The sequence below is a fragment of the Nycticebus coucang genome, chromosome 10 (assembly GCF_027406575.1).
Source record: "Nycticebus coucang isolate mNycCou1 chromosome 10, mNycCou1.pri, whole genome shotgun sequence".
NCBI lineage: Eukaryota > Metazoa > Chordata > Mammalia > Primates > Lorisidae > Nycticebus > Nycticebus coucang.
In genome coordinates, this window is record NC_069789.1 from 108,354,970 (window position 1) to 108,381,640 (window position 26,671).

Genomic DNA, 26,671 nt, shown 5'->3' on the forward strand with positions numbered 1-26,671 from the left:
GCCTTCAGTATGGGGCCATGAGATGTCATGTGATGACATCTCTCATGAGGTGCCTGCATTTGTCTTCCTCTCCATGTGAGGTCACCAGGGATGGCAGGTGATGCTACAGACACTGCCAGCATCACTCACCCCTGGGTTAAGGACGTCACCTCACTGGGGCTTCTGAGGGTTTCCCTTATCTTTGAATTCAGACCTCACTGACAGAGATGGATGTACGGTCGGCACTCCATCTCCACAGTTGCACATCTGCTCATTCTACCAAGTGTGATGGAAAATTTTTTTAACAAGACAAAATATTACTAATAAAACAACCAACATAGTATAACATCTGTTTACATAGGATTTATATTGCATTCGGTATTAATAAGTAACAGAGGTGCTTTGATGCACATGAGATGATGTTTGTGGCTTATATACAAATATTACACCATTTTATATAAGATTAAAAAGGTACAGATTAAGATTAAAAAGATACAGATTTTGGTATCTATTGGGGTCCTGGACCCAACCTCCCATGAACACCAAGGGATGACTGTGTGTCCATACTTATATGTATAGCTATGGGTAGATTTCTAGGTCTAGGGAAGTAGGTAGATTTTTTTTTTTTTGAAACAGAGTCTCACTTTGTCACCCTCAGTAGAGTGCTGTGGCATCACAGCTCACAGCAACCTCCAACTCCTGGGCTTTTGGGCAATTCTCTTGCCTCTGCCTCCCGAGTAGCTGGGACTACAGGCTCCTGTCACAATGCCCAGCTATTTTTTCATTGCAGTTGGCAGGGGCCGGGTTTGAACCTGCCACCCTTGGTATATGGGTACAGTGCCCTACCACTGAGCCACAGGCACCACCCAGTAAGTAGGTAGATTTTGTGTGTGTATGTAGATAGCGAGAAAGAGAGCAATGAAAGACATAAGTATTTCATACACTGTAGGCGAAGTTTCTCCAGGATACCTTGTCTCCAACATTATTGAAAAATGTGGTGAATTGTTTACATTTTCCTTTAAAACACATATGCACACACTTAAAACAACCAAATAATCTAAGAAAACTAAGCTGTGGCTGTGGAAGCCCTGGTGATGGAATCTCATTCACTGTGTGATACCCTGTCAAGGACAGTGACACACTTTTGTTCCTTTCAGATATGGAACAGTGCACATTCTGCCCTGAAGGCCACTACCCAGACAAGAAAAGGGAGCATTGCCTTCCCAAAGAGGAGGCCTTCCTGGCCTTCAATGAGCCCTTAGGCCTGGTTCTGGCATGTGTGGCCTTGTCCCTGTCAGCCCTCTCGGTGCTGGTCCTTGTGGTGTTTGTGTGGCACCAGGACACCCCCATAGTGAAGGCCAACAACCGGACCCTGAGCTACACCCTCCTGGTGTCCCTCACACTCTGCTTCCTCTGCTCCTTGCTATTTCTTGGCCGCCCCTCCCCTGCCACCTGCCTCCTCTGACAGGTCACATTTGCACTTGGGTTCACTGTGGCTGTGTCCTCTGTTTTGGCCAAGACGCTCACTGTGGTCATGGCCTTCCAGATGACAAGGCCAGCAAGCAGGGCCAGAAGGTGGCTGGGTCCCCAGAACACACATTCTATCGTGCTCCTTTGCTCCCTCATCCAAGTGACCCTCTGTGGGATCTGGCTGGGGACTTCTCCTCCCTTTCCAGCTGAGGACCCATGGGCCATGCCCAGCCACATCCCTCTCCAGTATGACAAGGGGTCTATCACTGCTTTTTGCCGTGTCTTGGGCTATCTGGGCTTCTTGGTCTTGGGCACTTTTGCTGTTGCCTTCCTGGCGAGAAACCTGCCTGACACTGTTAACAAAGCCAAATTCCTCACCTTCAGTATGCTGGTGTCCTGCAACATTTGGGTGGCCTTCCTCCCCTGCTACCACAGCACCCAGGGCAAGGCCATGGTGGCTGTGGAGGTCTTCTTCATTGTGGCCTCTAGCACTGTGCTGCTTGGCTGCTTCTTAGCTCCCAAGTGCTATGTGATCTTCCTTCACCCAGAAAGGAACACCCTCCAGGCTTTAAAGAGGAAGACTGAGAAATCACTCCCAGAAGGACCCCTTGGTACATGAGTTGCATAGAAAGACACTGATGCTTATTCATGGTATGGAATTTGTACAAGAATTGGGTAAAGCACTCCTGAAAATCAATACAACTTAAACAATCTATCTGAGAAAATACAGCAATGAGATATTGCTAAATTACACAGATAATTTCCATAAGTAAAACCTGATTATCCAGTGAATAAAAAGTTGGGTAAGGCATGCCTGTAACTCAATAAAATTTTAAAAATCTGAGAAAAAGTAGCAATGAGATATGGACAGGTACTTTGAGAGGCAAAATCTGATGATTAAAAATAAGATGATAAGTCTAATTAGTAATGAAAAATGCAAAGTTAAACAACCATGAAATACCTTGTTACTTCTCAGTGCAATGGCAAAAGTTGAATACACGTTATCACTACATATTGCAACTAGCAAAGTTTAAATGAATGTATATAGTGTTATATCTTTGGGGCAAGAAACACAGGAACAATACCTGAAAAAGGTTACTTCTGGGGCACACATGGGAATGAGATAGGAATGAAACCTCCCTTTGTCTATCTTTTTATGTAAGTGTGACTTTTGAACCATGTGGAGATTGTACATATTCAAAAATGAAAACAATGTAGAAGGGAGGGAAACACAATTCATATGAAAACCAGGAGAAACATAGATACAACTTTATAAGAAACTGGTAATCCCAGGATCATTTAAGTATCTTCTGAAGTTAGGTTTATTGACTTTACACACTTAAATAACTGACACATAAAATGAAATGTGAATGAGGAGTTCAAGCCTAGCCTGGTCAACACAGCAAGACCCCTTCTCTAAAATTAAATTTCTTTTTCAGAACTGTGAATAAATAATGAATGTTAATAGCATTAGTTGGTAATGCCATTCAAGTAATTTTGGAACTGTTTTGTTTGTATTTGTAGAACGAAACAAATGAGTAGATACATTTCATGAAGTGAAGGTTCAATGCAGTATGAACTACATACACACAGGGAACAGGGGAGGTGAGGAGGAAGCATGTGGTGTCTCTGAGTTTGTGATTTTAGTAGGAACTGATCTATGTTTCAATGCCTAGGAAAAAATATTTACAACTACCATTCCACACTATATAAAAGCAGAGTTTCTTGGAGAAACATGGTGGATTCAAAGGCCAGAACAGAGAAATTATGATGATGTGAAATTTGAGTATTTTCTTCTGTTGAAAGCAAGGAAGTGTCCCATATCTGGCAGTAAAGCCAATCATTCTTCTTAAAGAGATACCTTGGCTGAAGTTTAAACACAATACAGTGATTCCTATTACATGTGAGTAAAGAAAGAATCCCCGATGACACATGAATACCAGAAAGGATGTAGAAGAGGTAAGAGAAAGAAAAGTTCTCTTTTTCACGATACCCTCTAACATGAGAGAAACCTGGTTAAATTAGAAAGTCATCACTTTACAAATCCCAGTGGAATAGATAATTCAGGAAATAATCATGAAAGGAGACACATCAGGTCAAAGTTAAGAAGTAGGATCTCTCCCTGTACTTCCAGTTTCTGTCTTGAGTTGTTGGTACTTGTTCTCTGTGTGGGTGAATCCCCCCATGTCTGGTGTGAGGAGTTGGAGCTGATACCTGGCACAGAGAGAGAGGATATATAGTCTGAAGTAATAGATTAAACAGTCTCTGTATGAATGAGGCATTCACACAGTAACCAGATGGCCCATTCTGTGGGATGAGCAGATATTGTTTGTTCATCCATTTCCTTAACTAGTGAGGAAAAAGTCCTCTGGATAAGAGTTTCTCAGTCCTTTGTCATTCCTGATCTTAGCATTTTCTTTTCTTTCCTTGAATTTTTAAAGTGTCCCAGTCATTTATTTGTACAACATCCTCCATTGGGGGTTTATCTGATATTATCTCCCAGTCAGATTCTGGTTACACATTTTTAGAATGATATCATGAAAGTGATGTTGTGTCCTCAGTGTGTCATATCAAAAGACAACTGTGGAGTTAACTAGGACCACTCTGTTAGATGGTGACAACTTGGTTCTCCATTGCAGAGCTACCACTTTTGATGTTATTAAGTACCTTACAGAAACACTTTGAGATCATGTAAATACCCTCTTTCTCATCAAAATTTCTACTATTTCTCATAGCATCCGTGGCATGTGTTTATTTTCAAATCCTTTTTATTGAATAACTCATACAAAAGAGTGAATAAAATAGGAAGTGTATATCTTTATGAATTATTAACAGTACACCTATATAATGCCCCAAATTAAAAGCACCTATGGTAAAAGTACTCCACTGTCTTCTAACAATACAGTATAACCCTATGTCTGCTCTAAAATTAACCTTCGATCTGGGTATTATTCCTTTAAATGCTTTCTTTGTATTCTTTACATTTTTTATGATCTATGTATGCATCTCTATATTATAGTATATGTTTGCTTCATAGAAATGTGACTTGAATTGATTTGAATAGTATGTGAGAATTGAATGCTATTTCTGTTTTGCTCCATGTTATATTTTTAGAGTCATTTCTATAAGTGTTAGTGATTACTTACTTTCTTCACATTACTTGCAATATATGAGATTACATTTAATAATCCTGTTAATTTGTATCATCCTTGTTTGGGTGATACAAATAATGCCATAACGAGGTATGTTGAAAAGATCTCATTGTGTATTAGCCTGATTACATTGCCATAACAAAACATCAGAGGTAGCTTAAATAACCAAAATTTACTTACAGGTCTGGAGGTTAAAAGTCCAAGATCAAGATGCCAGAAGGATTAGTGGCTGGTGGGGGCTCCCTCTTTAGGATGCAGACAGCTACCTTCTCATTGTGTCCTCAATGATCTTTTCTTTGGTGAGTGCCTAGTGTGGAACATGGAGAGATCTCTATCACTTACAAGGCTACTAGTGCTATCATGAGGGCTCCATGACCTAATTTAATTACCTCCAAAGACCTCTATCTCCATGACATTGGGGCTTCAGCACATGAAGTTGGAGGGGATACACTCAGTCCTTAAGTGAGTATGAATTTCCATTAGATAAAAATTTATGAATGCATTTGCTGTGTCATAGGTCATGTGTATCCTCAAATACATGAGATGATGTTGAACAGAAGCCATCTCTGGTATTTTCTCCCATCTTGCCTCTATCTCTGGTGGGCATGCGGACTGATTACCCAATTAATCACACCAGTGTAGGCTTCTCTCAAAGATTAAGCCACTTCTATATGAATATACAGAGATTGTATAATAAAGATGCACAATCAGGGGCTGACAAGGTGGCTCTAACCTGTAGTCCTAGCACTTTGGGAGGCTGAAGAGAGAGGATCACTTGAGGCCAGGAGTTCAAGACCAGCATGGTCAACATAGCAAGACCCTGTCTCTACAAAAAAGAAAAACAAGCAAACTTAGCCAGGCATGGTGGCCCACTCTGGTCATTCCAGCTACTCCGAAAGCTATGGCAAGAGAATCACTTGAGCCCAGGAGTTTGAGGCTGCAGTGAACTATGATGACAACACTGCACTCCAGCCTGTGTGACAGAGCACGACCAAGGGAAGAGAAGGGAAGGGGAGCTGGGGGTAAAGAGGTAAAACCATAATGTAGGCTGAGCATGGTGGCTGACTCCTATATTCCTATGACTCAGTACTTTGAGAGGCTGAGTGGGGAGTATGGCTTGAGGCTAGGAGTTTGAGACCAGCCTGGGTAACACAGCAAGTCCAATCTCACCACAAAAACTAGATAATACATATACATCTTCTCAGTCTGCTTAAGACTCTTTCGAGACTCCCAGGTTAAGTCAGCTGTGGTGTTCTTGGTGGCTTTCTAGGACATACACACTACCTCACTGTCTCTGAGCCCTTCCTGGACCTCTCCCAACAAAGAAGCACCCAGCCCAAATACAAAATAGTGATGATGTTCAGAAACCATGCTTTGTAAAACATTTAAATTTTGTATTTAAATTTGGATTTCATTGCATGTGATTTTTTCAGTGGACCCATAGCTTTTCAATTTGTTTCATACCCCAATTTGTCCCATCCTCTTACCCACTGGTACCTTTTCTCCTTTAAAGGTGCTGTCACATCTCTGGTGGGTAAACTTTGTAATCTACCATCTCTGGTTGTGTTTTTCTTCTTGAGAGAAAACCTAGAAGCAGAATTACCAAGTCAAGGGAGGAAAAATGTTTTACTGTCCTGGGATTTAGGGACTCTTGAGAATTCAGATGTAGATAGCCTAAATTCAGATAATATCTGAGGATTTAATTCCCTGGAAGTTCATAGCCTGAGGACACAAGAACTTAACCTTTAATTAGAAATCCCAGGAGCACCTATTGAGTCCAAGTTGAGGAGGGTGAGAACCCAAGAGAAGGAAACATTAAGTAGCATGACTTATGACAAAAACAGCAGCCACTTAATATTTTGTCTGCCAAAGCCTTTCTCAAGGCTTCCTGGGAAGGTAGGCTTCTTTGGAAGAGAATGCCCAGCCAGTGTGGTGTCCAGCCCCAACGTCTGCAGAGCACACTCCTCTGTGTGCTGCTTGGTGTTCTGAGCTGCATGCCTGCCCCCGGTTCACTAGTTTCTGGGGTACTCAGGCAATGCTTTGAGCAGCCAGGGGATATTATTATTGGTGGAATCTTCGACTTTAACCCTATCAAAAATTATTCCTTCCTTCACTTCACATCGAAACCGCTAGTGCAGAGCTCTGCTGTGTGAGTTACCAGGGTGGGGGGGGGGGGAGGGAGTGGATATTGTGGACATTTAGATGAATTATGACAGATAGTCACACTTTCAGTGGACATTTGAAACATTCTTTTTATGAAGCTCAATTTCTTGTTGACTTCCAGTATAGTCTAGTGTGTGTTTTACCTAGGACACTCTTGTTGCCTTTTGTATACATTTGGAATCTGCACATCTTTAAGAATCACCTTTAGACTGATGTCGTGGCGCTTTGGGGAATGAAGTTGGTGTTGGCAGGACCCTAGTACTGAAGATGCGGTCCGGGTGACCCCTACCTCTTTCCTGCTACCCTCCCCCGCTCGCCTTTTCCTCTTAACTGTGTCAGGATGAGGCGTGCAGGCCTGGGTGAGGGAGTACCCCCTGGCAACTATGGGAACTATGGCTATGCGAGTAGTGGTTATAGTGCCTTGAAGAAGAAAATGAGCGACTCACTGAAAGTCTGAGGAGCAAAGTAACCGCTATCAAATCTCTTTCCATTGAAATAGGCCATGAAGTTAAAAATCAAAATAAATTACTAGCTGAAATGGATTCACAATTTGATTCTACAACTGGATTTCTAGGTAAAACTATGGGAAAACTGAAGATTTTATCCAGAGGGAGCCAAACAAAACTGCTGTGCTATATGATGCTGTTTTCATTATTTGTCTTTTTTGTCATTTATTGGATTATTAAACTGAGGTGATGCAAGTAAGTTTGGGTTTGGAATTTGTTCCATCTTCATGGCTTGGAGTACCATTTTGATAAAAATCAGCAGTAAAACATTCCTAATTGTCAAATACCATGGCCTTTTCCATTGAAAATTACTGAATTTTGCTTGTTTTATAAATCACATTAGATAATACAGTGCTCTTTGAATACTGTTTGCTGTTGACTCATTTTAGCCCCTATTTTCAGGGGTATTGAGATAGTATGGCGCTATCATTTTTTTTCCTTTTGTTTGCTGTCAGATTAGCTAGCATCTGTTATCTAAAAACAGAAAATATTCTGTTTTTACATAAGTAGGACTTTGTGTTATATGTAAGGAAAGTTAGTGGGATAGTAACAGAATGCCTGGAGAGCAGTGGTAATTAAATTTTTGTAAACTGTGATGATGTGCTCCCCTTTCCTCCTTTATTTAATTAAAATTACAAGCCTATTTTTTTTAACTACAATCTTATTAATAATTTGTGATGATATGACCCTTCTTCTTTGCCCAAAGACCTCATTCTTTAAATAAAGCTTGTTATTTCAGCGTATTTCTACTAGGGCCCGATGTCCATGCATATCAGTATAGTTGTTTTATATTAACTTTGTAAATTCCATTGGCTTGTCTTATAATAGGTTTATGATTTTTGGTGCTTAGGCCATTTGATTATCGTTTGTGACTGAATAATGTGAAGTTAAGTAATTGCTAAGCTCTGAATGGAAATAAAATGTTCAAGAAAAAAAAAGAATCACCTTTAGATAACAGTTGAAGTGATTTGTCGCCCACATATTTAAAAATTCACTTCACCAATCTTGTGACTTCAGGGATAAAGGTATAAGTAACTCACAGGCAGTGTCTAGGATGTCAGCATGCCCCATGGGGGACCTCAAATTGCAGTGGCTCTTTGTGAGAATAATCAGCGAGTTATCTGAGCTCTGGGTAGATCTGGTCTTGTGCAGCATGACTGGGTACACAGCAGGAGCTTGTTTTTGCAGTGTGATGCCACATCTGCTGAGCTTAATGCCAGGTGTTCTCCTGGGCTTGGGGCCAATCTGCATCTTTACATTCTCTCTACACTTTGTGTTGCCCACACCGACTGTGGAGGACTCAGCCATGACTGTCACCAGCAATGCAGTCCATTGGGTAAGAACATGGGCTTTGTGCATAGGTTGCTTGGTTCAAATCTCACTTCTGACTCTTGCTAATACCCTTGCTTAAGTTGTTCCATGTGGTGAGCACAAGTTGTGCTCTGACTAACCAGCATCAGAGTAACTTGGGGCAGTCATATATGGAATAGTAACTCTGAATTTTTATTCCTAGAACGTGGGTAATAGTAACTCATCTTCATTGGGTTGAGGTGGAGGTAATTGAGTTAATTCATATAAAGTTATAAGGACTAAAGGAGCTTTTACGTCCAGACACAGTCCTTTTCTTCTCTGAAAATGTTTGGTTAGTCTTAAGGTTGTTCCTAGTTCTACTCAAAATTCTTACATCCTCTTGTCATGTGACATTGTGCAAAATAGGCTTGTTCCTTGATTTTCTTGTTCACTCTAGTACGGGATCACATTGTATGGTATATAAAGATTGAAGAGAGACATGAGATGGTATTTGGGTAGCACCTACCCTTTTGGTTGGTCCTCAGAACTGACCTCAACAATAGGACATCCTTTTGCTTGTTGGGTTTTGTTTATCACTGCCTTTCTCAGATGTTCTCACTGAATAGTTTGGGCAATGTGATTTCCATTGTGTCTTCAGGATTATACCCCTTAAGAAATACTTAATGATATAACCATCTAACAAGTTAGGTTTCCAATGCTAACGATTCATTATCTGTGGTTACAAATAATTCATTAACTGATAAGTAACCCAGTATATGGTGTTGCATAAGTAACCCAATATTTTATTGCTTATAAAGATGATGGAGAATAGGAAAATGATGTCCTCTTTGAGAAAAATCTGTACATTAGATTCTCCTTGACCTTGATGTTGCCAAGCTAAACCCACATCTCTGTAATTAGGGGGATTCAAGGGGGATTTTGGGAACCTACCCCTTTCTTATTCCCATGGATCTTGGGCCAGAAGAAGTGTCTCCAGCTCACTTTTTTGGCACTTGGATTCCAGCTGTATTTCTCTAGACGTGGGAAGGGGTCAGAATATTCACTCAGCCACTAAATCACCCCTATTGAATGTTAAAGAGCTGATGGTGGAAGAACTTCTCTAAAATATCACAGATAATGTCCCCATAACACTTCTTGTTAGTGCTCTGAGTCCATCAAATAATAGATTTTACAGTGTGTACTATAAAGGTCTGTGATTGTCTTCTGTTAAAAAGTTTGTCTGAATGGCTTTGGTACATAAGAGAAGAGGAAGACCCTCCACATTGTTTCTCTGGATGTTTCCTGTTGCTGATTAAGCTGGGGCATGCTTTTATTTTCCCATTGTCTTGTTATTTTACCAAATCCAACTTAGGAAACCCTTGCTTAAGTTGTCCCCTGTGGTGAGCACAAGTTGTGCTCTGACTAACCAGCATCAGGTTCTGTTTATCAGACTGCACAGACTATCACCAAGACAACATGCTCATGACACAAAGGCAACACACAGCTGTTCCCAAAAGGGAGGGCACTTCACGAAGGTGAGTTAGGGTGTTTGTTTTTGAGAGTTTGAAGTTGGTTTAAATGGAACCACCAAGATGGGGACTTGCTTAGGCTTGAGTAGGAATCATACTGTAATGGTCTGGGATTGGTGAGAAAGGAGGGTTCAGTGAGTCATTTGATGTAATGAGTTAAAATATATTGAACTATAAACAGTTGTTAGATGATCTGTGTTGAAGTAGTGTGTGGTTCAGAAAGTTCCTAGAATAAACAGGGCTCCTTGCCACATGTGTTATGTGGTGCAAGAGGTCCCCAGAACAGTGAAGTTGTGGGGCAGGCAGACCTGCAAAATCATGCCAAAGTGGATGACCTGCTATTTTCTTGTTCTCTCCTTGCTTAACAAGGTTTTCTGGAGAACACTTGAGGTAGATGCAATTGCTATGGTCATCCCTTTGGTCACTTTTGTGTCCCAACTTCAGGGGCAGTGAATGAGGTGCCTGATGTGTTTCGTGTTCCTATTAAGATTTTCAGAAAGAACCTTGCAAGGGGCTCAGAGCTTTGTGCTGGCCATTGAGGAGATCAACAGAGACACCAGTCTGCTTCCCAACCTCACCCTGGGGTTCTCCCTTCGGGACTCCAAGGACATGGAGTCTGTTGGTCTTCAGGAGACGATATACCTGGTCTCAGGTCACAAGTACCCCATTCCTAACTATAACTGCCAGGCCAGCCCTTCTCTGGCAGCAGTGATTGGAGCGACACGGTCAGCTGTCTCCATCCCAATGGCAAGATATCTGGGACTTTACAAAATTCCCCAGGTGAGTGGCACTGAAACTCTCATGTCTGTGCTTCAGCACATCGGTACTATGGCATCTTTGGCTTTCTAAGTTACCTGCAATGAGCCAGATTCCTTTCAGTCTCCTGTTCCTAAATCACAGTCTTCTCCCAATAGGAAAGCTTGGCAGGAGGATGAAGGGATAGTTGTAAAGGGATAAAACAGAATAAGAGCTTAAATGGTGTTATTGTTTTATTTTCTTAGGCCATGGGGTCTAACTGTAAGGTTCAGTCCAGTCTCAAACTCCTGGTCTCAAGCAATCATGGGACCTCCTCCTCCCAAAGAGCTGGGATTGCAGGCATGAGCCACTGTTAACTGTCATATTGTTACTCTCTTGCCCCTACTTATGATCTTGCTGCTGTAGTTTTACTCTGCTTCCTCCTTCCTTCCTCTTCCTCTTCTTCTTTCTCCCTATATTCTTCATTACTTTTCTCCTTCATCTCCTCCTCTTTTTTTATATTATTATGGGAAGTTTTGTTTATGACACAATAAAATAGAAGACATTCCAGCAAAGTATTATATCCTGCGGTCATTGATATGTCAACTTTTCAAATTCTTTGGTAATAGTTGAACCTTTTGGCTTGGCACCTGTAGCTCAAGTGGCTAAGGCGCCAGCCACATACACCTGAGCTGGCGGGTTTGAATCTAGCCCTGGCCTGCCAAACAATGACAACTACAGCCAAAAAATAGCTGGGCATTGTGGCGGGTGCCTGTAGTCCCATCTACTCGGGAGGCTGAAGCAAGAGAATCGCTTAAGTCCAGGAGTTGCAGTTGCTATGAGCTGTGACGCCATGGCCCTCTACCTAGGGCAATAGCTTGAGGCTCTGTCTCAAAAAAAAAAAAAAAAAAATATATATATATATATATATTTTATATTTATATATATAAATATATATAAATATATATATTTCAACCTTTTCTAAAAGGTAGTTTATACATCACCATCATCACTACCACCAGAGTGATAGTATCTGTTTAACAAGCAATTCTGAAGCACCTACAATTCTGGAGAATCTGCGGTAGAGAGAAATGGCACCTTCCATGCATCTTGTATAGAAATTTCTGAATAAATTGGCAGTGGATCCCTTCAACACCCTCATGGTGTTTGCAATCTGTGCATTGGATGGGTATGTGGGAAATGTCACACTGAACACACACATCTCTCCTATGTGTCATCTGGAGAGTAGAATGAAAATGCTTCCCAGGGAGACCTGAGGGGGAAGCAGGAATGGATCCTCTGCTCTCTGAGGGGCTCCTGTCTGTATCTCAGATAGAGATCTGTACTTACACTGTTTGCATGCTCCAAGTTTGGAAGGACAGGCAGCTCTTATTTATATATATATATATATATATATATATATATTTTTTTTTTTTTTTTTTTTTTTTTTTTTTGAGACAGAGTCTCACTTTGTTGCCCTTGGGAGAGTGCCATGATGTCATAGCCATAGCAACCTCAAACTTTTGGACTCAAGCTATTCTCTTGCCTCAAGTCTTCCAAGGCACCCACCACAACACCCGGCTATTTTTAGAGATGAGGTCTTGCTCTGGCTCAAGCTGGTCTCAAACCTGTGAGCTTAGGCAGTCTACCTGCTTTGGCCTCCCAGAGTGCTAGGATTATAGGTGTGAGCCACTGTGCCTGGACCGACAGGCAGCTTTTTTATTTTATTTTATTTTGTTGCTTTTTAAAATTTCTTTGCTTTGTTGTTGTTGTTGTTGAGACAGAGTCCTACCCTATGCCCTTGAGCAGAGTGCAGTGGTGTGGCAGTTCACTGCAACCTCAGACTTGGTCTGTGCGCATCCTGCTGCCTCAGCCTTCGGAAGCCACTGGGATTACAGGTGATTGCCACAGTGCCCACCTGGGTTTTTCCATTTTTTTCATGAGTCGGGGTCTCACTCTAGCTCAGGCGGGTCTTGAACTCCTGAGCTCAAGCAATTCTTCCTCTTCAGCCTCCAACAGTGCTGGGATTACAGACATGAGCCACCGCACCTGGCCTAATAGGCAGCTTTTAAAAAGATGGACAGGTGAACACCAAGAGCAGGAACCCTGCCTTCTGAAATTATTTGATCTTGTCATGTAGTTCAGTAAATGTTAGGGAAAGCTATTCCCTCTTCCTACCTGATGGGGCTGTATTCACTGACATATAAATGGGATGGGCCAGTAGAGGAGAGAGAACTTTTATTATAATTGTATATGTCTCCATTAAATATATGAAGTCTTTATCTTTAATACCTAGTACCTGTCTCAAGATAAAGGTTTTTGACACAGCACATCAATCTATTTTCCTAAATGTCCACATTGACAAAGATGTCAGTTTTTTGCTTTGTTTTCAATATCAACAGGCATTATTTTCTTGATTATACAGGTCAGGGATGTATTGAGGGATTTCTCTTCAATTCCTTATATTGATAACAATTTCTCCACCATCCTTACTCTATTTAGTTTCCTTCATGTTCTTCCATTTCCAACCCCCAAGAGTCTCCTCTCCCTCCAGGTGAGTTATGCATCCAGTGCAATCAAGCTCAGTGACAGGACCCAATTTCCATCCTTCTTCCGGACTATTGCCAGTGATCAAGCCTACTTCATGAGCCTGAGCATGGTTCTGACTCACTTTGGGTGGAAGTGGCTGGGTTTGGTGGCCCAGGACGATGAATATGGCCAGCAGGGGGGTAACTTGATCAGTGCTGAGTTGTCAAAAGTCAAGGTGTGCCTTGAGTTCAGTGTGACATTTCCCACATACCCATCCAATGTACAGATTTCAAACACCATGAGGGTGTTGAAGGGATCCACTGCCAAGGTCATCATGGTCTTTATAACCAGTGGGATCTTCTGCCTGATGTTACAGACTTTCTCAGAACATTATGTGGCAGGGAGGCTCTGGGTCAGCCAGTTTACTGAGCAGAGTGATCATACCATCACAACGCCTAACACCCTCCAGATTCTGCAGAAGACCTTCAGTTTCATGGACCACAACATGATAGAAGAGCTTTCTGCATTCTTCAATCTCAGTCAGCCAACAAGGACCCAGGAAGAGACCTTCTTACGCAGGTTTTGGAACAGCAATTTCAAGTGTGAGTGGGCAACCAGTTGGGCATTACTAAGAAAGCTGAAGAAAATTCAGTTTTGTGCAGGAGCAAGTCAGAAGAGTACAAACATCCCTTTCTTGACATTGAGTCATGTGGGCATGTTCTTTAATACCTATGAGGCTGTGTACAGTGTGGCACATGCACTTCATACCATGAAGCTGGATGATGACCCCTTGAGGACAGTGAGTCCTGCTGAGGTTCAAAGATCCCATCAGCCTTGGCAGGTAAGAGACAGACCTATACTTTCAGGGCAAATGTATATTCATCTCATTAGGTAGGGGGTAGCAAAGATCACTGATTCTTTTATTAATGTGACAAGGGGACAATAATGATTGATCTCATTCCTCTTTCTGGATGTGCAATATGTGCCAGATTATCAGATAGCTCTTGCCATAGAAACCTGCATAATTGATGTTTTAATCTCTGAAAGGTCATTGATAGTGGGTCAGTGAAAAAGAAACAGGTTGTTATAGTCTGATGTCATACATGCCATATACAAGTGAGGAAAAGGAATAAACTGGATGATTCATTCTATCCACAAATGTTTTGTGAGCATTTCATGTTTTCAGAACAGATACTAGAACTCAAGAGACCTTGTGGGTATGGGACACAACTATAAGAAGGACTTTACCTAACAGATTTGAAATTGTGACCTAATTGTTTATACCCTGACACTAACCTGAAAAAACAAAAAAGATCTCAAGAGTGGACCAAGGACATGGTGGCTAAAGCCTGTAATCTTAGAGCTTTGGATGGTTGATGTTGGAGGATCACTTGAACTTAGGAATTCAAGATCAGCATGAGCACCATCATAAGATCTTATGTCTACAAAAGAATAAAAATGTTACCCAGGCATGGTGGTGCATGTCTATAGTATCAGCTACTCAGGGTGCTGAAGCAGAATCTTCATTTGGAAGAGAATGGAGGTCAAAGGAGGGCTTCTACTTTATAATTGAAAACCAGATATCTTCTAAATTTCTTTATTTTAAATAGCATACCTAATTTCTTAAAATTAAAAGCTCAGGAAGACAGGCTGGGTAGGGCCATTCTGGACTCAGTGTCTCACGAGCCCTGATATCCACAGCTCCTGCCATACTTTAGGAAAGTCCACTTTACAACTTCTCATGGAAAAGAAATTCTCTTTGATGCCAACGGAGATATACCAGCTAAGTATGAAGTTCTTTATGGAAAAGAACTTCCAGAACATTCCTTTCAGCTTGTGAGTATTGGCCATGTTTATGTCAACACCTTATCAAAGACAAGGATAGTCATCAACAAGAGTGCCCTTGGATGGCTGGGAGGGCTGATGCAGGTAAGGAAGCAATGACTCTTTCTTGGCTTCTCTTACTTGTTAGGCTGACTGTCTCTGATCTTTCTTCTTTTCCACAGCCACAAAGTCTGAAGAGTGCTAAATTCAGTCAGTAGCGCTACTATGCACTGGCATGAATGCATTTCAATAATAGATTTTTAGCTCATCTTTTAAATAAACTTCTGTAGTACCTAGGTGGGTGGTATATCTGTTCCCCTCCTCCACAAAGGGATTTAAAAACATTTCTGTGAGGCATCAATAAATGTTAACATCTGGGTATTATGTCTGAAGTCAAATCCTTTGCTTAGGCATCTCAGACTGTGCAGGTAGTGAAAACAGAATGATAAGGGAGACCATGGTCAAGAATTCAGACAGTTTGTCATGCATGTACCCCAGAGCCCAGGCAGAAGAAGACACGCCTTCCCTGTCAGTGAATTTACCAGCAGGAGGAATTTGTTTCACATCCTTGTTGTCCTGCAAGGAAAGAGGTTAAGGGGCCTGAATTGCTGTGGAGACATGGTCTTGTGTTCACATCTCAGGCACAGAGTCCTATCTATGCCTTGCCCACTAAAACCACAAGTCCAAGTTACAAAAACCTGTAGTCCTGCACCTTAATGTTTCCCACAGATCTTCTCTTTTCCCCTTGAACATCATGGTTCATGGATATGAAGACTGTAACAGCTTAGTGTCATTTTCTCACCTTGATTAAAGCTGATGAGAAAAGAAAGATAGGATAGCGAAAATGTGTTTGGGGGTGGCGCCTGTGACTCAGTGGGTAGGACGCTGGCCCCATATACAGAGGGTGGCGGGTTTGAACCCAGCTCCAGCCAAACTGCAACAAAACGTGGTGGGCACCTGTAGTCCCATCTACTCGGGAGAGGCTAAGGCAAAATCACCTAAGCCCAGGAATTGGAGGTTGCTGTGAGCTGTGATACTATGGCATTCTACCAAGGGCGATAAAGTGAGACTCTGTCTCAAAAAAAAAAAAAAAATATGTTTGATTTTCTGAAACATAAAAAGTATTGACTACTAGCCATCTGTTAAAAACTTTCCTGATTATTTAAGCTTATTGGTCTTGATATTTCTCTTAGTTGTAGCCAAAATATCCTAAATTATAGCCCTGACTTTTACAAAGAGGAGAATCAAGAGAGTTGTGACAAGGAAGAGTGGTTTTGAGATTGTTTTTCTCAGACACACACAATCTAAATTCAGGACTCTGTTTCCCCAGCTTCCTCGCTCCGTTTGCAGTGAGAGCTGCCCTCCTGGGTCCAGCCAAGTCCCACGGCAAGGCTGGCCTCACTGCTGCTTTGAGTGCAGCCCCTGCCCAGCAGGACACTTTGCAGATAGAACAGGTGAGAGGAAGACTTGAAATTCATTCTCCTGAATCCTGAGATTCAACTCATGTGTTTTGGGGCAACTTTATTCCTCAAAATTTTAAGAGACCACCATCCTTCCAGATCTGTGTTGGCCCCCATACAGGAGTGCTCAAATATCCTTAAGCTCCCATTTGTGTCTTTACTTGAGAAGTAGCATGTTTTGTCTGTTCAATTTGGATTTGGATGGAAGAGGAAAACATGCTCAGATTTTCGCCAAGATACTAGTAGGAGACAGCCCCTAGGAAGAAGTCTGCAGGGTAGTGTGGTCAGGTGTTGGGCTCTATGTCTCTATAGCACAGGTAAGCAAACTAAACTTGCAGGCCAAAGCTGGTTCCCACGTTCCTTCGCATATAGTCTGTAAGGGCTTTCAGTCTTAAAGCAGCTGACTTGAATAGGTGACAGAGAGCCTCCCCCTGCCCACCGCCCCTGTTTGCAGAACTGCAAACATTTACTACCTGGTCCTCTATGGGAAAAGCTTGCTGTTGTCTGTCCTAGAAAGCCAGTGCAGCCTGTGGCTACCTACAAAGGAGTGACAACAGTGCCAACTTCACGTCTCCTAAGGCCTTCTTGCATTTCTCCCTGTGTAGAAGGAATTCCCTGTAGGGATTTCTGTACCCCTAGCACAATGTGTCACCTTCCAGCTCCCTCCTTTCTTGTGCATTTCACATTCTGGGAAGTTTAATCATAAGAGAGGTATCAGAAAGAGGGAGAGGAAATATGAACCATTCTGGCTGGCTCAGAAAATGTCTTCAATGTGACCCAAGAGTGGACAGGCTGGACATTGGTCTTCCCAGTCACTGATTGTTACCTGAGGGTGCAGGTGGTGGTGAGAGGGCAGTGGAGCATTCAGGCTTGGAGTTGTGTTTCCCAGAAGTTCCCTTCATTTGGTGCTTATTTTCCCTCTTGTAGCATCCTCTGCCTGGGCTCTTGGCTGATGTTATCTTTCTCTTCTGCCTGGTTTCTTGTGGAGCACACAGGAGCATGTTAGTGGGGTCACTCTGAGAAGGTGCAGCAGGTGAGAGTGGCTTACCAGGAACCACCCCTCAACCCCCACCCGCCGGAGTTTAGTTCCCTCCTCCTATCATTCCTTGTGCCAGCTTGGCCTCCTGGTTTCTACACACCTGGGACAGGAGTTCAGCAAGGCCTGCACTATTGTTCTCAGGCACACTGGCGTGACTGTCTCCTAGGATACATCTCCTATGTTTATTTTGCCAATGTTAATGTCCCCATCAGTTAAGTCAGAAGCATTCTTGACTAGGGATTCAGAAAATAACCAAAAACTATTTCCATGTGACTTAGCACCCGATCACAACACAATAGTATTCCATTCTCCCTGGACTTCCACCAAGGTCGTGTCAAACAGAGGACCTGCTTCTGGAAGGGGTGTGCTCGCCTGCACACGTTTGCACGTTGTAAAGTACATTATGTGAGGTTACATCTCTGGGGGTCTGGGGCCTGGTTTGCATACCACAGCTCAGAGCCTTACTGTTTTGTCTCTGTCCCTTTCTTTCAGTGTTAACATTGATACGATAATCATAACCTAGAGGAGGATAAAAGATTATGCAGGAAATTGCATAGAACAGAGTTTGCCCTGCAGTGTCCTGGATAAATGAATTTGGTTGAGAAACAGGGACTTTCTCTAGTTAATGGCTGTGCAATTGTCCAAATCAAGTAGTTGGCATTGATAGGTCACTAATTTTCAGACCCTCTTCAAATTTCACCAGTTATGTTGTCTCAATATAATCTTTGATAGCAAAGAGATATAGTTCAAAATTAAGTGTCACAGCTAATTGTCACATCTGTGTCCATTTCTTGCACAGGAGGCTTTAGGAAAGATGGGGACTATAATTACAGTGTGCGCTGGTTTTCTAAAAATGAATTTATTTGCCTGGGTCTTTCATGGCTTTGCCTGTTTGAAAAATACAACCTGGTTCCTTTCTGGAAAGTTCTGCTGTTTGCATCTGCTGTTTCTTCATAATCAGATTCTGGGTTTAAATCACTGGCAGGAGCATCCCAGAAGCAGTAACCCGGTGTTCTTCCTGGCTCAAGCCAGGTGTGTTTGATGTCAATTTGACCCAGGATGACCATGTTTCCTTTGAGCACTTGATTAGCAGGCTGCTCATGGGCCTCTGCACTGCAGAGTTGCTCTTTTCTATTCTGAATGTACTAAATATTTTGTGGGGAGACATTGTAAACCCAAGTATCTCATTGCTCATCAAACCTGCAATGAATTCACACACTTCATTACATTAGTATGAACTTGCTTTTCCTATTTCATTCCAGGGGTTCTATTCTGTTGCTCCCATTCCTTCAGCACTCAAGTCCTACCAGACTCAGGCAGTGGGCACTCCTGGACTGCCCTCTGGGTTCCTTCACCTCAACTCATCAGAGTTGGGGTTCTTCTGTACTTCTCAGCACAACCACCAACATATTTCAGATTCACTTGCATTTTTCCTGCCCAACCTTGGAATTACTGTTTTCCCAGGAAGCTTTGGGTTCTTTTAGTGTGAAATGGTGATTTAGAAACCAAGATCTGTGGACTGAGCATGTTTGTTGGTAATAGCCGGGCCAGAGGGAGGTGTTGCTAGATCACTCCTTTGGGACATTGTTGGTGAAGGCAGGTCAGGATTACGTGTGTGTGTAAAAATTCACATACATCCGCACAAGTGCATGTGGCTGGCATTCCAGCCCAACATGGGTCCATTCTACTGTTCACTTTTCCATATTAGTAAATCCATCTCTGGACATGAGAATCCTGGCTTCCCCATCCTTAACACACTTAGGTATCAATCCCCTTGTTTCTGTGGCCCACCCTCCACCATATTGTAAGTCCTCTTCACCTAGGCTGTTCTCCTAATGCCCATGCCCCAGGTGGAGGCCCCCTGGATCCCACATGGTCAGATGCCCCTGCCAGGATGCTCCTCACGTGATTGTCCTCACCAGACTGTCTGGACCCTTATCCTCTAGGGCAGTAGTTCTCAATCTTCCTAATGCCACGGCCCTTTAATAGTTTCTATGGGTCGCGACCCACAGTTTAAGAACCTCTGCTCTAGGGCAACCCCCTTGCAGATGCCATCCAATCTTCAAGTTCTGGGACACCAACATCACTGAAAGCTCCCTAAGTGAATGTGCTCCTCAGGCTGCACAACCTCTAGGCCACACTGGCCATCTATCTACCCAGATGCCCTCCTTGCTCTGCAGACTCACCACTGTCAGTTTAGTACATTCACAGAATTGAAAGGACAGAGGGGCAGGGAGGGGAAGACTAAGAAGGAAACCAAGAACTGCATGCCTAATTATTAGAAGCCAGAGGTGACTGACTCTGACATCTGCCAGGCCATCGGGATAGTGTTGCTCTTTGATTCCCATACTCAGTGTCATCTTTGTTGAGATACGTGTTTCCTTTTGTGACTGCCATCAAATGACTGTAGCAACTGCAGCCTTTGCTATTCTGATGGTCCTGGGTGTCTGTCATTGACCATTCTTGGTCCTCAGGTCTGTTTTCTCTGGTCAGTGTTTAGTCCATCTGGTCACAGAAACTGCAGATAATTGATATCCCTCATTACATGTGGTTATCCTCATTCTGCCACATAACCTCACAAGATGTCTGCATTTCTCTGCCTTACCATGTGAGGCCACCAGGAAGGGCAGGTGATGCTACAGATACTGTCAGCACCACTCACATCTGGGCTAAGGGCTTCACCTCAGTGCGGCCTCTGAGGGTTTCCCTTACTCAACTGATTTCACACTTTATTGATAGGAATGGATGTGTAGGTTGGACATCAATGTCCATGTTTCCACATCTGCTCATTCAATAAAGTGTGGATGGAAAATATTTTTTAACAATACAAAATAATGCTAATATAAAAGCAATGGAATGTAACTATTTAAATTAACATTCACATTGTATTAGGTATTAATAAGTAATCTAGAGTTAATTTAAATAAATGATAGGATATGTGTGGCTTATATACAAATACTATATCATTTTATATAAGAGACTTGAACATTTAAGAATTTTGGTATCTGCAGGGGTCCTCGAACCACCCCCCATGGATACGGAGGGACAAAAGACAGGAAGATTTTGTATGTGTAATTAGATAGCAAGACAGACAGAGTAATAGAACCATAATTCTTTCATATATTATGAGTTTTTCCAGGATACTGTGTCCCCAACATTATTAGAAAAAGTGGTGACTTGTTTACATTTTCCTTTAAAACACACATGCACACACTTAAAACAACCAAATGATCTCTGAAAACTGAGCTATGATGGTGAGAGCCCTGGCGATGGAATCTCACCCATTGTGTGGTGCCCTGTGAAGAATACTGATGCCCTTTTGTTTCTTTCAGATATGGAACAGTGCACACTCTGCCCTGAAGGCCACTACCCAGACAAGAAAAGGGAGCACTGCCTTCCCAAAGAGGAGGCCTTCCTGGCCTTCAATGAGCCCTTAGGCCTGGTTCTGGCATGTGTGGCCTTGTCCCTGTCAGCCCTCTCGGTGCTGGTCCTTGTGGTGTTTGTGTGGCACCGGGACACCCCCATAGTGAAGGCCAACAACCGGACCCTGAGCTACACCCTCCTGGTGTCCCTCACATTCTGCTTCCTCTGCTCCTTGCTATTTCTTGGCCGCCCCTCCCCTGCCACCTGCCTCCTCCGACAGGTCACATTTGCACTTGGGTTCACTGTGGCCGTGTCCTCTGTTTTGGCCAAGACGCTCACTGTGGTCATGGCCTTCCAGATGACAAGGCCAGCAAGCAGGGCCAGAAGGTGGCTGGGTCCCCAGAACACACATTCTATCGTGCTCCTTTGCTCCCTCATCCAAGTGACCCTCTGTGGGATCTGGCTGGGGACTTCTCCTCCCTTTCCAGCTGAGGACCCATGGGCCATGCCCAGCCACATCTTCCTCCAGTGTGACAAGGGCTCTATCACTGCTTTCTACTGTGTCTTGGGCTATCTGGGCTTCTTGGTCCTGGGCACCTTTGCTGTTGCCTTCCTGGCGAGAAACCTGCCTGATGCCTTCAATGAGGCCAAGTTCCTCACCTTCAGTATGCTGGTGTCCTGCAGTGTCTGGGTGGCCTTCCTCCCCAGCTACCATAGCATCCAGGGCAAAGCCTTGGTGGCCGTGGAGGTCTTCTCCATTGTGGCCTCCAGCGCTGGGCTGCTTGGCTGCATCTTTGCTCCCAAGTGCTATGTGATCCTCCTTCATCCAGAAAGGAATACCATCCAGGCTTTAAAGAGGAAGACTGAGAAATCACTCCCAGAAGGACTCCATGATACATGAATTGCATAGAGCACTGGTTCTCAACCTTCCTAATGCCGCAACCCTTTAATACAGTTCCTGTGGGTGTTAAGAACTGCTGGCATAGAGGGACTCAGATGCTTATTCATGGTATGGAATTTGTACAAGAATTGTGTAAAGCACTCCTGAAAATCAATACAACTTAAACAAACAATCTGAGAAAATACAGCAATGAGATATTGCTAAATTACAGAAGTAAATTTTCATAAGCAAAACCTGATTATCCAATGAGTAAGAAGTTGGGTAAGGCATGCCTGTAAATCAATAAAATTTTAAAAATCTGAGAAGCAGCAGCAATGAGATATAGACAGGTACTTTGAGAAGCAAAATCTGATTAAGTATTAAATAAGAATAAGATGATAAGCCTAATTAGTAATGAAAAATGCAAAGTTAAACAACCATGAAATACCTTGTTACTTAGTGCAATAGCAAAAGTTGAATACACATTATTGCTAAATATTGCAACTAGCAAAGTTTAAATGAATGTATACGGTGTTATATCTTTGGGGCAAGAAACATAGGAACAATACCCAAAAAAGGTTATTTCTAGGGCATACATGAGAACGAGATAGGAATGAAACCTACCTTTGTCTTTCTTTTTTTTCTGCAGTTTCTGGCTGGGGCTGGGTTTGAACCCGCCACCTCTGGCATATGGGGCCGGCGCCCTACTCCTCTGAGCCACATGCGCTGCCCCCTCCCTTTGTCTTTTTATGTAAGTGTGACTTTTGAACCATATGGAGATTGTACATATTCAAAAATGAAAACAATGGAGAAGGGAGTGGAACACAATTCATATGAAAACCAGGAGAAACATATAGATCTAACTTTATAAGAAACTGGTAATCCTAGGATCATTTAAGTATCTTCTGAAGTTAGTTTATTGACTTTACACACTTAAATAACTGACACATAAAATGAAATGTGAATGAAGAGTTCAAGTCTAGCCTGGTCAACACAACAACACCCCTTCTCTAAAATTAAACTAAATTTCTTTTTCAGAACTATGACTAAATAATGAATTTTAGGCAGTGCCCACAGCTCAGTGGGTAGGGCGCTGGGCACATACACTAAAGCTGGCAGGTTTGAACCTAGCCCAGGCCAGCTAAACAACAATGACAACTGCAACAAAAAATAGCCGGGCATTGTGGCACGCACCTGTAGTCCCAGCTACTCAGGAGACTGAGGCAAGAGAATCACTTAAGCCCAAGAGTTTGAGGTTGCTGTGAGTTGTGATGTCATAGCACTCTATCAAGGGCAACATAATGAGACTGTCTCAAAAAAAAAAAAAAAAAAAATATATATATATATATATAGAATTTTAATAGCATTAGTTGGTAATGTCATTGGTGAAGTAATTTTAGAACTGTTTTGTTTGTATTTGTAGAACAGAACAGATGAGTAGATACATTTTAGGAAGTGAAGGTTCAATGCAGTATGAACTACACACATGCAGGGAACAGGGGAGGTGAGGAGGAAGCATGTGGTGTCTGAGTTTGTGATTCTGGTATGAACTCTTGATCTATGTTTCAATGCCTAGGAGAAAATATTTACAATTACCATTCCACACTATATAAAAGCAAGGTTTCTTGGAGAAACATGGTGGATTCAAAGGCCAGAACAGAGAAATTGTGATGTGAAATTTGAGTATTTTCTTGTGTTGAAAGCAAAGAAGTACCCCACATCTGGCAGTAAAGCCAACTGTTCAACCTAAGGAGATCCCTTTGCTGAAGTTTAAATACTATACAGTGATCCCTCATAATACAGAAATAAAGAATCCCTGATGACGTACAGATACCACAAAAGGATGTAGAGGAGGTGGGAGAAAGAAAAGTTCTCTTTTACAGTATATCCTCTAACTTGAGAGAAACAAATTAGAAAGTCCCCATTTTGCAAACCCCAATGGAATAAATAATTCAGGAAGTAATCATGAAAGGAGACACTCAGGCGGAAGTTAATGAGAACTAGGATGTCCGTATGTTTCCACAATCCCTGTCTTGAGGTCTTGGTATTTGTTCTCTGTGTGGGTGAAGCCCCTGTGTCTGGTGTGAGCCCTTGGAGCTGAGACCTGGGCACAGAGAGAATTTATAGTCTGAAGTAAAAGGTTAAGACGATCTATGTGTGAATGAGGCATTCATATGGGTGAAGGGGGCTAGGCATTGAATTATTCCTCCAGTGGATCACATGTGTCCAGACTGAGAACCACTGGGTGTGCAAAATTTATTTTAAGGATAAAACTTTATTGTACTTCCCAAAATGGAAAACCAGTTTGGCCATAAAGAGAAGAGAGTAATAACAGTAGATATAATAGCGATATACTGAATTTAAAAGAGATTGGTTAGTTTGAGCTGTTACAGATATGCTTACTTATTCAAAAATGAGAAAGACTGAGCGAGAACTGCGAAAGGAATGGCTTCCCAACCTGTGATTCAGTGGTGCCAGTGCCTTATCCTTCCATGGTGTGCACCCAGTGGGGTCCTGAGTTGGTTCATTCCTTTTCTCTCAGAGACCCAGCAAAGGCAACAAACAGAACGTGGCCTGATTTTACAGCACAATTGAGATAACAAATATTTATAAGCAGTGGTTGAAGGGAGGCCTACATCTAAGAAGAAAAAGATATTATAGAGGCAAGCCACTGTGGCTCACAACTGTAATCCTAGAATTCTGAGAGTGTGAGGTGGGAGGATTGCTTCTGCTTAGGAGTTCAAGACCTGAATAAGCAAGAGTGAGACTCTGTCTCTACTGAACATAGAAAAATTAGCTGGGTGTTGTGGTAGGAGCCTGTATTCTCAGCTACTTGGGAGGTTAAGGCAAGAGGATTGCTTGAACCCAGGTGTTTGAGGTTGCTATGAGCTAGCCTGATGTCATGGAACTCTAGCATGGGTGACAGAGGGAGACTGTATCTCAAAAGAAAACAGAACAAAAAACAAAACCCCAAACAAACCAAAAGAAAAAATACAGTAGAACCTTTATAGCTGACCACCTCCCCACACTGACCCCCTCCTTAAGTTGACCTAATTTTCATAGACAAGACATGGAGCACATGTAGGTGTCAGTACAGTAGACCTAGTTCCTTATGTTGATCAGTTTGTTACAGTCCCTTGGGTGGTCAGTTTAAAGAGATTCTACTGTTTTGGTGGAGTAGTTAAAAGGCACTCCATTGTGGTTACTAATCCACCATGTTGACTTCTGATTAATCCCAGTCTCAGGAGTGCCTCCAAGATTTCTACTTCATTTACTGTTCCTTGTGTAAACCAAAAGAACCTTGATATTTCATAGACTAGTACTTACCATAAACACTGCCTTTAGGAAAATGATAGGCTATGACAAAAATAGAGCATTCTTGTCTACCTTTGAAGGTCAACTCTGAATGTCCTGCACGTTCGTTCTGCAGCCCATATACTCTTTCCTTATGGTATGCAAGGTCTGGGTCTTGGGGGTAGTGGTACAGAAGAAATCTACCTGTCTTGTGGCTGCCCAAGCCCACAATTCTGTCCATAAGTTCCCTAATAAACCACCCTCTACCAACAAGTTGGATATGTCTACCTTGTTCTTTGGTTTCTCAGCAATTTGTGCATTTGCAGGTTGCTTTGTGTATACAACCCTTTCACGAAATAATCATCAGAAAGTGAAGGTGCTAGGTGTGGTGAGGTCTCTGGAGACACTAACCTATTGACTGCAACTTTATCATGAAAAGCAACCTCAAAGTTCAACTGTGCACCCCTTGGTTATGTTACAGATGGTGCAGTGCTGTATCAGAGAGCTTGCCTGAGTTCCCCAAGGAACATCAGGGGCAATGCTTATACCAGAAGGTAAAATTAAAAGCCCATCCCCATCATTTCTCACTTGAGGAAACTCTAGCCTCAATACAGGATAGCTGACTAGGGTCACACAGCCATCAACATGACAAGGGAAGGTTTCTGGAATCCCAATGTCTCACCACCAAATCCTGTGGCATTCCTCAGTGAGAACAAAGGCATAAATTGTATGTGCAAAATAAAGTCCTGTTAGGGGTCACACAATCCAATTTGCAGATCAACGGAGGCCCGGGAGGAAGTAGAATGACTTATCCCCCAACAAAGATGATGACTGGATGTTATCAGAGCTGGGATCACCGTGTGCCCTCCACTATTCTCAGGCTCTCTGAATCCTCAATGAAACCCTACAGAGATAAATGCCAATGTCCTCGTTTTGCAGATGGAGAAACTGAGGCACAGAGCGTGTGTATCTTGCCCTAGGCCCCCAAACAGGAGGCAGAACAGGGGCTTCAAACATCATTTCACAAAAAGGGAAACCAAGGTACAGAGAGGGTGAAACAGTACCAGCTCACCCTCCTCGGAGTGGGGGACGCGGGGGAGGTGGCCCCACAGCCCTCGTTCAGCGCCCATGGGACCTACGATGTCACAGGCGAACTAGGCAAGAGACACACACACACACACACCGCATTCCACAACCAGGCCGAGAACTGGAGTCTCTTACACCTCGCGGGGCACCTCTAGAGCCAATATTTCCAGCGTTGGTCATGAGGCCCAGAGTGCCTCGAGTGCATAGCCCCAACCTCCTCACACCGAGACCTGAGACAACACCCAGTCTACCAAAGTTTACTTACAGCCCACGCCACAGTCACACAATGTGGGCACAGTGACCGCCGGCCCCAAGTACAAACCTTTAAAGAAGGCAGTGTCCTCTCCATCAATCGGAATCCTGATTTCAGTC

General features: G+C 42.8%; 1 protein-coding gene and 2 pseudogenes across 4 annotated transcripts in view; all 3 read left to right on the top strand.

Annotated features, from left to right (window-relative positions):
• LOC128595797 (vomeronasal type-2 receptor 26-like) overlaps nt 1-26,265 on the top strand; it is a 64,835-nt gene extending 38,570 nt beyond the window's left edge. For 3 of the 4 annotated variants that reach the window (XM_053604783.1, XM_053604782.1, XM_053604780.1), the window contains 6 exons: nt 4,784-4,900; nt 10,578-10,869; nt 13,379-14,194; nt 15,055-15,282; nt 16,508-16,631; nt 21,009-26,265. In XM_053604783.1, the coding sequence (XP_053460758.1) occupies nt 10,699-10,869; nt 13,379-14,194; nt 15,055-15,282; nt 16,508-16,631; nt 21,009-21,940 (2,271 nt within the window). In that variant the 5' untranslated portion in view covers nt 4,784-4,900; nt 10,578-10,698 and the 3' untranslated portion in view covers nt 21,941-26,265. The remainder of the gene's footprint in view (nt 1-4,783; nt 4,901-10,577; nt 10,870-13,378; nt 14,195-15,054; nt 15,283-16,507; nt 16,632-21,008) is intronic. The other variant, XM_053604781.1, reaches the window with a different exon arrangement.
• LOC128596505 (vomeronasal type-2 receptor 116-like) lies at nt 27-2,068 on the top strand (annotated as a pseudogene).
• LOC128595801 (BET1 homolog) lies at nt 6,864-8,529 on the top strand (annotated as a pseudogene).
• Nucleotides 26,266-26,671: the final 406 nt, after the last annotated feature.